General features: G+C 36.9%; 1 protein-coding gene across 3 annotated transcripts in view; it reads left to right on the forward strand.

Annotated features, from left to right (window-relative positions):
• The window catches only part of ptprua (protein tyrosine phosphatase receptor type Ua), a 237,953-nt gene that overhangs the window by 101,356 nt on the left and 120,504 nt on the right, over positions 1-16,093 (forward strand). For all 3 annotated transcript variants that reach the window (XM_060865749.1, XM_060865751.1, XM_060865750.1), the window contains exon 3: positions 11,731-12,002. In XM_060865749.1, the coding sequence (XP_060721732.1) occupies positions 11,731-12,002 (272 nt within the window). The remainder of the gene's footprint in view (positions 1-11,730; positions 12,003-16,093) is intronic.

The raw sequence follows: 16,093 nt of genomic DNA on the forward strand, positions 1-16,093 counted from the left end.
TCCGTCAGATTTGGCACCAGAACCACACCATCTGCAACAGCATGAAAACATCCCAGCTTACCAAAGCTCTCTTTTTTTTGAACCCCCAGAACTGGATCATTATCTAAGGAAACATTAAGCCTGTGTCTTCGTTCCAAATATTTGAAGGCTATTCTGTTTTACAGCTGATGGTTTTTGTAGGACAAAGATGTAGCTTTCATTGTTCTGATTTGTTATTATTAATCAGATCACACAGATCACACTTAGATATTCTGCATGCAAGTGCTTGGAAACAGGACATGAACAGATTCTTTCTTGCAAAATGAATGCAGTAAGACTTTAATCTCATTATAGCAAACAGGCAAGTGAGGAAATTAGGAAGACTGAGCAAATGTTAGTGACTGTCTTGTTGATATCTCTGGAGCTCGCATCACAGCTGCTGGTTATACAGAGAAAGCGGGCTCAGTTGACTCGCTGACTGAGTTACGTTTGCACAAGCTGATGTTCTCAACAACCAATCACCACTGAGTAATAATCAGTGTGTCCCAACAACCAGTCATGATCCTTATTGTGTCCCAGTGACCAATCACTGATAAACATTTATTGTCATATCTGCACACTTCATTGTTGTTTGTTATAATCTCTTTATATAGTGTATAAATATAAATATATATAGTGGAATTAAAACCTAGCCTATTCTTCTTTTTGTCTGTAAATATGTATATACTGTATGGTTATGACTTATGTCTGAGAAATACATCACTCTGTCAACACAACTGCCTCAAACTGATGTACAGTGAGTGCCAAGTTATAGTTTATGGATAATTGGTGAAACCCCCAGGGTTGGGGGTCAAGGGTCAGGGATTGATTATCCTTATGTATGCCCTAAGAGTTTGCTTGTATTTCCCATGCTACATTTTCCTCCTTCTTTGCTAAAATTTCCATGGGTTGGCACCTCGTCTCAGGGGACTAATGCCCCTCATTCCTTCAATTCAAGTTATTTTCAAGTTTATTGTCATTTCAACCATATATAGCCGTTACGCAGCACATAGTGAAATGAGAAAACGTTTCTAAAGGACGATGGTGATACACAGAACAACACAGGGCTCAGGACTTAAAGTCCTAGCCACATAAAGTAAGTGCAAACAAAACACTACAAGACAATACACAAAACAGCACCGCCCCAGTACATACTCTATATAATACTGTACATTGTGCAAAAATGTTGTTTGTTTGGCTTGTTCCAACCGTAGCAATGCCCCTGCTCAACAAACAATAATTTATAAAGAAAAATCTACCTTGGCATGATACGGATAGTCATGCCCAGGATTTGGCAATGAATGAATGTCCACAAGCTGCGTAAAAGGTCATGCTGGAAGCTTTGTGATTGGACCCTCTAGTGGCAGGGAGGAGAAAGGTATCCAGTCTGTTTACATTAGGACTATCTTTAAAAAATATCTCTAAGGATTGTGAAACACAGTTTGTGAATAATTTGTAGTACACTGCTACTATTCAGTTGTGTGAAGCATAAAACATAGGTCTAAGAAGAGGCATAATAGCACGTCAATTCTGTGGTCAGATAATGTTTGGGGGTAATTCAAACACTGCATTATCGATCTAATGCCTGTGCTCAGAATTAAGTATAATCTGTGATTTACACCTGTATCTTCATATCAACATGACTAGTAACACATATTTTCTAGTTTCTACAAAATAATAGTGCATGGTTCTGCTGGTTTTTGCCTGTTCTCTTGGACATTTTAGTGCAATTTTTGTAATGGGAAGCCACCATTTTGGTGCATTAACACAGTCCGAGGCATAATAACCCAGTGTTCTGTATTTTTTCAAAAACAAAAGCACACACTCATTGATGACATTTCCGTTTCTGCTCACTGATATTGACATTTTGTCTTCATTTCTATGGACTTGTTTGCAGCTGCAACATGTTATCTGCATTTTGGTTAAAATAATAATAATAATAATAATAATAATAATAATAATAATAATAATAATAATAAATTATTTTATTATTAAATTATTAAAAAGGATAAAAGTTCAGAACTCTATCACTAGTGCATAATTTATTTTCTTTATTCAGTTGTTTTTCTAATTAACAGTTCTCCAATATCAGAGATACAGTAGACATGGATTTACAAGGCTATATCTCTACCAGTCAATCATCATCAAAGATGAATGCAGTGTAAACACAATATTCGCAGCCTCGGTCAATTTATATGCGAGATTTATTAACTGACAGATCAGAACAGATGTGAAGTCTCATGATGCCAAGCAGGAAGATAAACTTTAGATGTTCTCACATACTCTGTGAGAATAATAAAAGCGTACTTGAAGGTTTGTACTATATATGAACATCAGAAAGTTATCATTATCATTGTCCTTTTTTTTTCAACAGTGAAATATCTAAGTATTTGAAATCTTAGAGAATATATTGAGCTAAAGAATAATTTATTAAAAAAAATATACAGTATTAATGTAATGTGGTCTTAATAGTTCCAAAATGTGTTTCTCTACTGAGTTATACCATTATTATTATTTATTTAACAAGAACAAAGGATAATAAGAAACAGCCAGTCAGAAACTTATAAAACCAAACAGCATGAGATTACTGATAATAAGAATAACAAGATTCTATTGCCGTTTGCCCAGGATTCAGAAATCTACTTTATAAATGTCTCTGAATTTTCATTCATTCATTCATTCATCTTCTACCGCTTATCCGAACTACTTCGGGTCACGGGGAGCCTGTGCCTATCTCAGGCGTCATCGGGCATCAAGGCAGGATATACCCTGGACGGAGTGCCAACCCATCGCAGGGCACACACACACTCTCATTCACTCACGCAATCACACACTATGGACAATTTTCCAGAGATGCCAATCAACCTACCATGCATGTCTTTGGACCGGGGGAGGAAACCGGAGTACCCGGAGGAAACCCCCGAGGCACGGGGAGAACATGCAAACTCCACACACACAAGCTGGAGGCGGGAATCAAACCCCGACCATGGAGGTGTGAGGCGAACGTGCTAACCACTAAGCCACCGTGCCCCCCCCGTCTCTGAATTTCCATAATGCAAATCTGAATTAACCTTAAAGTAGAGATTTTTCTTGCTGTAGATATAAATTCCAGGATTTTAGTACTTTAACCTGGAAAGTGAAATAAACCCTTTGTAAAAAAACAAAAACAAAGCTCGTGTGATGTTATTCCGTTACTGTACAGTATATGCTGTGAAAGAAAGTTTCATCCTCAATCTAATTAACTTCCAAATGAACACTTGTACTGGTTTGCAGATAAGATGTCAAGACGCCGGCCATACGATTTTCTTTTTATACCTACCTTATTTCCATATGGCTCCCCATATGTAATCTTGTTTCCTGACTAGTGGAATCTTTGCCTGCTTGCATCACATGTCCTATGTCCAAGAAAGAAAAAAAAAGACATGATTTTAGCTGGATCAGAAATGGATTCACTGTCCTCTACATACTCTAGTGGCTAGTGTGTAAATTTCAGAAGGGTATTTTGGTATTGTCTCAAAAGGAACATTTTTTACTAACAGGACGTATAAGCTGTTTACCAGTCGATGGCAAATGACACGTAATACGATGCCTCTTGTCATCGGCCATCTTGAACATTTTTTTCTCATTCAGTGTGTAGCTACGTCCCTCTTCCACTACATAAGTGGTTGAATGCACTTCTTCTAGTTAGGATTTTCACTGTGTTAGTCGGCTCAATCGCAGACTAATCATACGCATCTGATACATGTTCCATTTTTAAAAAAAAACTTAACAATTAATCAATTTGGTGAATAGTTTATTTGGATTTGTGTTGCATGTTTGAATGCACTTGGAACACAATAGCCAATAAATCAGTTGCTAGTGAAGTTTTGCTTGTTTTCAAGCCATGGACAGAAAGAAGAAGAGATGGTAAACTCACACATGGGAATCTAGATGACATAACTGTGTGCTGAAGAAAGAGGAGGATGGAAAATGAAAAGGAGACAGGGTTAGAGAGAGGGAGTAACAGTTAAGCTTCATAAGACAGATGGGAATCTTAATCACTATATCTACCACTAAGACAGAGGATAAGGTCAGCAGGAGTTGGACCAGAGCCGGTGTGTGTTAGTGTGTGCTCCCAATTACTGTCCTGGCAGACATTAGAAATTTAATAACTGTGCCAATGTGATTAATGAGCGAGGACCGGAGCTGTCACGGCAGCACCGATTCCACCTTTTTTTTTTAAACTTAAGTACCCACACAGCACCCTGTCATCCACCAGGTTTATCAGAACTCAGGAAGCTGGTGTTTATCATGTAAAATTTGATCCCTTTTTAACATGTCCATCTTAGTGCCATAGACACACTGGGCAATAGATAGCCATAAAAACTCTCTGTTTAGGACAAAGTACAAGACTGTAACCCAACCACAATATACAAGCCTACAGAAGAGGTGAACAAGTAGACTTTATATTCATACAGTATAGTGGGGTCCAAAAGTGTGAGACCACATTAAAAAGTAAGCGGGAAAAAATAAAACTCATTAAAAATGAGCAGAAAGTTTTCGATTGGTGTTCCACAACTTCTAGGTCACTAAAATATAAACAAACGTGTAATACTCACTCTGTTAACTATCCTTTGTTCCAAAAGTAAGATGTTCCTTACGTTCTGAGGAAAAAACGGTTCTATTTTTCAGTTAGGTTGTTCCTGATATAATTATATGCAATTAAAACTTTAGTTAAACTGAAAAAGAATACAGTAACATTGAGTTAAAGCATTTTCATTAGTGCTCTCAGACATTTGGACCTCACTGTATATTCATTTTAATTTGTCTGCCATATGTCTTGCTATAACACTATAACGACAGCTTGCCTCATATTTGAGTATTTAAAAAAAAAAAGAAAAAGAAAATAATGACCCAATTCAGATCCCAGTCATATTTTTACCTTCCTATGAGAGGAGACAACAATGTTGCTCATAGCTGAAACAGTCACCAATGATTACATGATTTTTTTTTTCCAAATCACGACTTCTTGAGAAACTTTCAGCTAAGGATAAGTGCCATGGCTCATCATTTTCCCGAGAATTTATATACCTTCTTCCTTTGTATTAATGCACATAACTAGTTAACTAGCTGGATGTATGTTATTATAATGGGACTTTAGGTTTCCAGAAAGTGTTATAACTATACACTAACATAATATTGGTAATAATGCAGTATATATATCTCATGTCAAGTCACTGTACAGATTCCTGAAAAACTTTAAAACCACTTCCTGTTTTTATTCACTTGGAGATTGCAGATTTTTTGGGAGTAATTACCTCTTGCTCAGAGCTTAATCCTAATCTGTGAGCACTTCTTGATCATACAAAATATTTTCTAGTCATGTATATTTTGTACTTTCTGATGGTGGCTCATGCTTTCATGTGACCCACATGATTCATTATGCCAATTATTGCTGGTTACATTGGTGCCATTTGTGCCCCAGATTCCAAATGTTATTGGTGCCTACAGCTGAGCTTCTTTTGCCCCAGAATATAATTACAGTATAACTGCCATAGCAATGTTTAGTCTTACACTCGTAAACACACGCAAGTTTGTCCTGAAATTGTGTCATCATAAATTTCTCAATTATCTAAGGAAAAAAAATTACAGAAAAAGCACAAAGTCCACAAATATTAAATAAACATTTTCTTACAAAAAGGTTTGCATTAATATAAACCTGCAATATAAATTCCAGCTGGCACAATTATCAGTGCTGCTGAAATACAACATAAAATCCACAACTTCTAACCCATATCGGATTCTGACTTAAACAGTGCTGTGCTATAAATAATACATAAAACACTGTCTATAAGTTACTTATAAAATATACATTTCTAGAATTTGGTCAGAAATAAAATCAATCTCACACCATAGCATGACAGTATAGAGTTTTAGATGAGTAGATAAAACTTCAGATCATTACAGATGCTGTCAAAAGAAATAAAAAGTTTTATCTTGGTCAAAGATATCCTGAAAGATATCCTGAAAGATATCCTGAAAGACTTGGAAGGTTGACATTCTGGCCAGGACACTATGTGATGCCGGTGCATTGACTCTTGTTGTATGTGGTTCATCCTTTATGGTGGTTTTACCTTGGATACTGTGGCTCTCTATACTACACAAAGACTGATATACTGTATGTCTCCCCCTATGTTGTGTGAATTTTAAGAATTTAATTACAGCTGTGCTATTGCACTTCTAATTTAACCTACACACTCTGCTCTTACTTATGGAATGGGAAATCAGTAAAGTTTGGCCACCAGGCTGTGCATAGATAGGCGTGAATCCTCCAACACTCTATTGGCCAGTGTTTCCGCTCCATTGTACCACTTGTGTACATGACCCTTTTTTGTTGCACTGGACAATTCAGGCTTAAGTAGCTAATCTCTCTACACAGAGCATATGCTTATGAGGAAGTGGGACCTGAAAATGCTAAAGAGAAGAGGAAGCCATAGCAGTTCGGAATTAAGAGGCGATTTAAGGCTGCCAGAAAATGAGGTACTATAGAACGTGTCCAAGATATTGATGAAGAGGTTGGAAAAAGGATTATACAAAATGGCAGAACAATGTGTGGGGTCTGTCTGGATGAGCTCCAGGTTTCTCTTGTGGAACCTGTAATTATTGAACAGGTGATGACACTTGATGTGTTGCCATAGCAGCTGCAGTGTCATTAGGTGAATGCGTGGCAAGGTGAGATATGATAATGTAGGATGTAGATACGATGGTATGAGGATGATACGTCATACAAAATCCCTAATGATCAATCAAGAGGTGATAAAACAACCTGAGACAACATGTTAAAGATGCTTTAAGAGGTTTAAAAGCCAAAGGATAGCCAGTCAGTGGAATTAAATCAGAGCAGGATGGATTTCTTGAACATATAGGGTTAAGCTTACTGTCTGTGTATCACTTAATAATGATGACTTGTGGGTGAGAATATCTTAGGAGCATTCTGCAACAATACGGCAATATCCGTCTAGCAGTTATACAGAGACTGAAATTATAATACACACTTCATGGTGAACAGAAACATGCAGCATGCCATGCTGCCGGATCCTAATTAGGGAGTGTGTGTTTGTGGATATTAGGGGGAAATGAACCAGTAGTGTAAAGCAGTATAGATAGATCAAGGTGTCTAAAACAATAATTAATACAGTGAGTTAATATGTAACAGAAATGAATTGAAATGCGATTTAGGTTTTAGTGCATGCTGATATTTCTGACCTTTACCTGGTCACAATAGACCTAATATTGCATTGATTTTACTTGCATTGTAAATGTGATGTGTGATTTTTTTGTAGAAAACGTCTTGGGAAAACTAAAGATTATTAAAACTAAAGATATTAAAGATTTTAATTAGGTTCGGGGGGGCACGGTGGCATAGTGGTTAGCACGTTCGCCTCACACCTCCAGGGTTGGGGGTTCGATTCCCGCCTCCACCTTGTGTGTGTGGAGTTTGCATGTTCTCTCCGTGCCTTGGGGGTTTCCTCCGGGTACTCCGGTTTCCTCCCCTGGTCCAAATACATGCATGGTATGTTGATTGGCATCTCTGGAAAATTGTCTGTAGTGTGTGATTACTTTGTATGTCTTTGTGTTGTGTTTGGGTTTAAGTTGTGTTGATTATGCTACGTGCTTTTGTTTTTGTCTCATGTCCATGCTTTAAAGCACATTTGCTCATTATATCATGTGCATTTGTTGCTGAATGTGTTCACCTGTTCTGTGTCTACATTGTCTTTATATATCCTGGTATTTCTATGTATAGTCTTATTTCTTGTCATTAGCTTTAATCTTCCATTTCCACCTTGCCTCTGTTTAGTTTGGATTATTTATGAGCCTTATTTGATGCCGGCTGTCTGAACGCTTCTTGGATTTTGGTTATGATTCTTGGATTTTCTGAAACAAAACCCACAGTGAGTTCGTTTTTGAGTTTGTGTCCTTCTTCTCAACATGTCACTGACCTTTACATCACTGATTTTCATAAAAAAAGATGATACAACTAATTAGCATTTGTCAAGAATAAGACTCAGATATTAAACTATTGCAGTTTTATACTGTTGCTTATCAGCTAGTCTTTCAGAAGCCATTTAACTATGATCCCTGAGTACTTGGAGATTCAGAGCCAGTCAGTTTTTTATCTGCTTTTAAAGAAAGAGACATTGGGTTTTTAAGGAATCTGTAACCTTCAGCACTATTATGTAAGTTTAAAACATGCCTTGCCACTGGAATGAAATGGCACAGGTATAAATTAATGCACAAATGATTTTTTATGGTGAAGTGACATAACTTTAAGCTGAATTCTTATTTTCAGGGTTAATGCTAATTTGTCAATGGATCAATTAGATCGAAAGGAGAAGAAGGAATGGCAATTATATGAACAGCAGGGAAGAATTCCTTGCAAAGAATGAGCTGAACAGTTGCACTGACTATTTTGTAAAACTTCCTAGTTTATTAGAAGACATTCATTTCAGAACGTCGCCATGTCACCATGTCCAATGATCTAAAAAGTCAAGAAAAGCATTGTGATTGATTAATTGATTGATTGACAGGACAATACTGGATGTCTCCTTCTATTTTCAATTCTCTAGCAGGAAATAGATCAGCTTTTAAGTTAACTGACTAAACTCTGACATAGGAAAAAAAAAACTCTGGCATGAGAATGCTGTAGTCTTTGAGCGTGACATTAATATGCCGAGCCTGAAAGTAATAGATTTATCAGCAACAAATGGAAGACCTTTAGAATTAACACTCAGCTATATTTCAGTACCGAAGAAGAGATTTTGTTTTACACTGCAACTCACTGGTACTGTAGAGAGCTTGGAAGCATTGGAGGATTGAGGGCTTAAGTGGCCTGGAAGAAATCAGTGATTTAGGTATAGAGGCAGGTGTCCACACTCGACCTGTGAGTTGTAAAGGGTTCTGGAAGAAGTGCTTTTTAACATCGCTTGCCTACTTCAGTAAAGCTGTAGAGTGTCGAGCAGGGCTCTGGAGGAGGCTGACAGCTTTTCTCTTTTCTGCTTTTGCTGTTGTAGTTGAGGAGCCTGAGGTGGAGGATGAGTCACTTTCCTAATTCTAACTATTTTTAAAAAAAAAGGTTTGCACTTACACTATGAAATACTTTTCAAACGTTTGAAATTTAACCACTGTTGTATTTTCTATGACAGATTTTGTAATTCCAACATCATATCCGTATCATATATATACACCAGTTATTAAAGAAAATAAAAACCAATCTGGATAAATGTCACAAATTATTGTAGTCATAGTTTGTGCAGAAAATATGGACACATAAACCAAAAAAAAAAGCCTTTGGTATAATATTAGAAATGTTATATCTAAGGAAAATATACTATAAAAGGCTGTTCAAAGCCATTAATGGACAGGGAAAGAGGACAACATGGGTATATCGTTCTTCAGTGTAAGCTTGAGGTAATAACAACTATACAGTTCACTATAAATGGGTGAGCAAGTCAGAATTTTCAAGTGAACTGCTTACTAATACAAATATTTCTAGATGACCTGTGTGTTTTGTGATTTCTACCCAAATGTCATCAGTGGTGACAATGAGATTTCAAGAAATCCTTTCTGACAATACTGAATTTTGTGCTCGATTGCCGCTGAACATGTCACAATATGCGTTTTGACCGCTGAGCTTGACTCATGGCCAAATAATTCTTTTTGAATGTGTACTTTCCTTGTGACAGCAAAGTCAGGCTGAAAATCAAACAGCATAAATGCAGCTTTACAGAAATGCTTTGTTCAAAGGAGTTCAAAGGAGTCAAGGTGGTCAGATTTGCTGGTGCCACAGAGGGTTGCTGCAGGTCCCTGTACAAATCTCTGCTATCTCCCTTTGTATGAAGGGGGACATTGTAGTACTTTTCTGTTCACATTACTTGAAGGGTTGAAAGGGAATGAAATAGACAGTTTTTGTATTTTCACTGATGCCTTGTTTTTGAGAGTGGTAAATAGAAAATGGCCAGACAGGTTCAAGCTGATAAGAAGGCTATAGTAAGTAACATAACTAGTCGTGCGATTAGAAAAGCATCTCAGCATTCACACAACATCAAACCTGCAAAGGCAGCTGTCAGCTAAGAACAGAAAGCTAAGGCTGTCGTGGGCACAGCTTCACTAATACTGGACACTGTAGGTGAAAAAAGTAGCCGGGTCTGATGAATCTGGATTTCTGCTGAAACTCACAGATGGTTGCGCATGAATTTGGCACCAGAAGCTTGAATACATGAACCCCTTGTTTCAACGCTCCATTATTACCAATCAATCCTCGTTTGAATGCCGCATCCTATTTGGGTATTTTTTGCTGTTCATGTATATCTTTTTTAGCCACAATTTCCACATCTTCTAACTGCTACTTTCAGCATGATAACGCACCCATCGTTTCAAACTGGTTTCATGAATATCACAGAGTCCAGTGTTCTTCAGTGGCCTTCCCATTCACCAGGTCTGATTTGAATAGGACACCTTTGAGATGTGATAGAACAGTAGAGTCACAGCAAGAAAGTTCAGAAATTGTGCGATCCAGTCATATAAAAAAGGACCATCCTTCATATTATGAAGGGATGTTTCCAAAATCTTCTGAAAGAATGTCATGAAGAATTAAGGCTGTTAACAACCTAGACCTGATATGATATAATATCCTGCTCTGTTTTGTCTGATTTCAGCAAAGGTTTGTTATTGGGTCATATTTTCATGTAATTTCACTGATTCACACAAAAGGATGATGTCTACAGAGATGAGTGGATATGTTTGTAGTGTTATTGTCAGTGTGTGATACTCTTATCTGAGCACATTGCAACATTTTGGTCAACAACCTAAAGCTGAAGTGCACTCATACACCAGATCTTAAGAACCCATTTCCTTTTTTGCTGCTGAAGATTGCTGCCATTACTGATCTTCATGAGTTAATAATATAGCACCCGAGTCACTTGGATAATAGAAGGAGAAGAAGTGTAAGGAATAGCTTAGGAGAAGAAGTGTTTTTTTTTTTTTTTTTTCTTTTTTAGCCTTTTCTGATTTGAGCTCAATAAAGGCTACTTAAATAAAAAGGATGTAAATGTTTATTACAACACAAGCAGTGCTTTTTGTTGAATAGTTTTTGTTAAATGTTACAGTAGATGAGGTTCGAAACCCAGACATAACTAATAGTCCAGACGTCTAGACAGCTCAAACAATACAATATAATTGATTGCATTGTTACACTGTTCTACATAAAACTTAGATAAAGTAGATATTATAGATTTAATCATCTTTTCCGGTGTCTCTGCTTGTTTGTCCTCTCTGGTTCCTCTACCTATCAATAACAGACACGGAGGTGGATGCATGTGTGGGAATGTTTATGTAGATAGTTCCTTGCTATGTTTTATCATCCCACCCATGATATATTGCCTTGCTGGGCCCTTGAGGAAGGCCCTTAACCCTCACCTGCTCAGTTGTATTATAAAAAAACAATAAACGGTACAGTATATCGCTTTGGATTCTATACCCACCATGGTCTAACTTTGTGTGTATATGGAAATAAACAACCTTGAATAAAGTGTCAGTTAGCTACTTGCGATGAGACGTATTATATACGTTTTTAATAGCCGTGTTCATTTATTTATGATCTCTTTTTGTATGGAAGAAGAAGGGACGAAAACAAGGGGATTTTCATTAAAACCATCATTCTCTTTTTCTCTGCAGGTTCCTATATGTTGGTGAATTCATCTCAGCACAATGCAGGCCAGCGTGCTCAGCTGTTGCTGCACACGCTAAGTGAAAATGACACCCACTGTGTGCAGTTCAGCTACTTCCTGTACAGCCGTGATGGCCACAGTCCAGGCAGGCTTAGTGTCTATGTGCAGGTGAACGGCGGACCACATGGTAACTCAGTTTGGAACATTTCCGGATCTCAAGGCTTCCAATGGCACCAGATAGAATTGGCAGTCAGCACTTTCTGGCCCAGCGAGTACCAGGTGAGAGATTAGATCATATAGCACATACATACATGCGCACATACAAACATATATAAATAATTTCTCTTTAGGGCTTTTCCATTACTAATTAATTATAATTGATTGCCTGTGTAGTTTGTAATAAACACACTTTCTACTTACCATCCAATTGACAGATCTCTTTGAAGCTGCCAAAGGAGAGAGAGAGAGAGAGAGAGAGAGAGAGAGAGAGAGAGAGAGAAAGAGAGAGAGAGAGAGAGCTGAGCTTAGGCTAGTTTTATCTCATTAGCTACTGATTAATATCTCTTAATATCTATTATTCAGTAGTGTGTATAATCATTCATGCACCACACAATTGACACCACTTGAAGCAAGACTTGCAGCACATTCCCCTAAACCATCAAGTCAATCATTTTCAAACTTATTTGGCTTCCTATATTTATGTAATCTGGTTTTCTACACACACACACACAAAAAAAACGGCCAAAAGTGCAGCCGTAAAACCAACCACAAAGTACTCAGTCTCTTCGCTTTCATTTTCTAATTGCTTGGGTTTGAGCTAACATAGAGCGTGTATAGTATATTTAATTCATAACAAGTTAGTGTCCTTATAATGACAATCACCAGGCAGTAAAAAACAGCTCTCATTAACACTGTGCAGAACAGATAGTTTATTGAGCACTTTGTTATATAGAGAAATCACTTAAGTTCTCATACTGTTCTTTATATAGAGGGTAAAATTTGCTTAAAATTCTGCTACTGTTCTACTTCGGGGATGAGAATCGCTCAAGGGAATGATATTGTTCTCCGTTTAGGATAAGGATAGCGCAAGGTGAAGGCACCAGTTTTTATTACACTGTTGTATATGGACCACTAAACTCTGGCACACACTGCTAAATTGGTTGCCTTTATATTTAGCTCACCTCTAAACCAAGAGTCATTTATTGAAGCATTCATGCATTTATTTTCCACTAACATCATTTGATTGGTTTCATTTAAAATGAAGCGCATCCCAAACCTCCAGAAATGGAACAAAAGTTTTATCCTAAATAGATTTTTTTCTTTTATTAGGGATTGAAATGTGCTTTAATATTTAAAATTAAAAACACTGAATCAGAATCCACTCATTTTATTTATATTGGCTTCCATTACTGTGCCATCAGAATGATAATGATGTGTGCCATACAAACATAATGCTTGGCATAGTTCAGATGACTGTGGACTGAATGACACTATCCACATTATATCTTTCTCATATTATTTGCTGAACTTCTCTCCAGGACCAGACCATCTAAATAATTGAACTCAATTAGGACCACTCTCTAAATATACGCAATTGATAATAATTAATTAATCTTTTCATCATATAATTCAACCATATATATTAACTGTATAAATAATTATACTTGTTTTTATCATTATATGGTTGTATATTTTATCCATTAATATGTGTAAACTAATGAAACAATATACAATAAAAAAAAAAAATTGCAGCACCATTTACATGCTGCATAAAACCATCAACAAACCAACGTTTGTTAAAAGCTTCTTGACTTGACTTGACTTGTTAAATAAGATTTGGTTGAACGCCATTGTAAATAATATTAATCTTAACACCACCATTTGCAAAACTCATTTAAAGCTCCTTGAGGAGATCTGACCACCTGGATTTGTTGGGAAATGACTCTGTGGAAATGTGGGTGGTTTGGACTGTTTTATTATAAAATACAGATTGATGGTTTCACTTCTCATTAAGTGTGTAGATGTGGCCAATCGTACACCAACGCATGCTGGCCTAAAGTCTCTGTCTTTGGCCTGTCCATTAACCACCATTGTGCAAGGACTTCCATATTTCCATGCTATATCCATTGCTATTAGCATATGCAGCAGTTAGAGTAAGGCTTTGTAAATGTTTGTCAGACTTGCCCCATTCTCAATCAGTGACAACATTGACAACATTGTATAACTCCTAGGGGAAAGGCAGTTAAAAAAAACAAAAAGAAACTTGCCATCCTGGCCTGAAATACAACAGACTGGGAAAGTTCTCAAAGTTGTATAATTCAGAGGATTTTGAAATTATGGACTTGTATATTATGATTAGAAGATGAGTTACTCTGCGTTTGGATAACATTTGCTGAACAATAGTCCATGTCTCGGTCATTTATAACAAGGATAATAGTGCTAATAGCAAGGCTAATAGTGCAAGGCTAATAGGACTAATAGTGATATATGAATTACCATCACCCAAGGTATTAATCAATGCACTCTTACCTGGTCATACAGATTTATAACAATAACAAAATTAGACTTTAGAACAAGATTCAAAGGATTAAATAACTATACGTCCACTATATCTGCGTCTGATTCCCCCAACCCTCGATAGGAAGAGAATGAAAGAAGACAAGCATAGATTAATATATAATAACATTTATTTATTTTACAGCTTCGCAAACATTTTTACGTTACATTTTTAATATATCAAGGGACCGTAGGTGCTCAAACAAAGAAATATAATTTGTGAATAGAAGACTTATGGGGATGAATTAGGTAGCAACTGGATAAGCACATAGCATTTTGTTTATTCTGTATATAGCTGACTATACATGTAATAAGAGTAAGTGTATGCTAAGTTAGTGCGCAAGATTGTGAAACGCAGGCCTATTCGATGCACATATCGGTTTTCCTGTTGTAAACAATGACACATTGTAAACCTAACTTGGACCATTGAGTCCTCAGCATTCTTGAATCACGAATCATGTAATTCACCCAGGTTTTGTTCAGTGTTCAGTCACTTAAGCCATTCATTTATTCATAGATGAAGTGTTCTCATCCAGTATGACTTCAGTTAGTTCCCAGCCATTGACCAGCTCATTTGATCAATAGATCCTGTCCATCTAGTGTTATTTTCTTATCCTACATAGAGACAGCCAATTGTTTGACCCATCTAATATAATTCCAGTTTGCAATTTGAAGGCTGTCATCAGCAACAGAATTGTATTTAGTGCACACAGATGAGTTTTTACACATGCCTAAGTGACAAGCTCTGTTCATCATCATTTAGTCTGTAACATCCATATACATATATAGCCAACTAAATGTGCCTCACAATATTATCCTTGTCTCAATTACTGTAGAGCAGCGAATGCAAACGTAATGCAGTCCTATATTTAAGATCGTGTCCCCTAATTGAGGATCCATTGTTCCTCCAGCAAAGGTAAAAGAGTGTGAAACACATGAGACATAAAGAAGAAAGGCGAAGGAGTTATCGCTTCTGATCGTGTAAGACCTTTATGGAGTGTAGGTGTGGAATTTGTTCTGCTCCAAATTCATTTCTAGACTTTGTTCCATTTATTTTGAAAACTCTCCAGACTTCATGAAAGTTGTATGAATGCAGCACAGAAGAGCTCTGTTTTCTTTTTTTTTTTTTTTTACCAACTGTATAGACAGTGCCAAAGTACCAAAAATGCAAGGGAGAGAGAGAGAGAGAGAGAGAGAGAGAGAGAGAGAGAGAGAGAGAGAGAGAGAGAGAGAGAGAGAGAGAGAGAGAGAGAGAGAGATGAGTGCAAATAGCACAGAAAATGAAACAAGGAGCAAGGCACACTCTCTATATGAGCATCAATCAGAAGAGTACACAAACTCTAGTTTTAATGATTTTCAGTGTAGATTTGATGACGGTATCTTTGTTATGATCTCACACAGGCAGTACTTTTCATTCCAAATAACATACTCTATCAGCATCACTGCTGAAATAAAGCTGTTTGAAGGACTCTCACAGCTGCAGTAAAGAAATGCACACAGTTTGGTTTCGAAATCTTGTCGTCATTCCAGATGACCTTTCTTACTATTCTTCTCTTCTTTGCACTGCATCCCAGACTTGCTTTAAACTCACCATCTACTGCTTTGTCAGAATACTCTCTCAATATAAATCACTGATCCAGGCTAGGTTTAAAATGTTTTATGTGAACTGTATATACACCACACACACACACACACACACACACACCACCATCTGAGGTAATATATACTACATATACTATGCATTTATTATTATTATTTTTTAACATCTATCACATCATTGCTTTCTCAGATTGCTCAATTCCTTCTTTTCTGCT

This window comes from Tachysurus vachellii, chromosome 3 (genome assembly GCF_030014155.1).
Source record: "Tachysurus vachellii isolate PV-2020 chromosome 3, HZAU_Pvac_v1, whole genome shotgun sequence".
NCBI classification, from domain to species: Eukaryota; Metazoa; Chordata; class Actinopteri; order Siluriformes; family Bagridae; genus Tachysurus; species Tachysurus vachellii.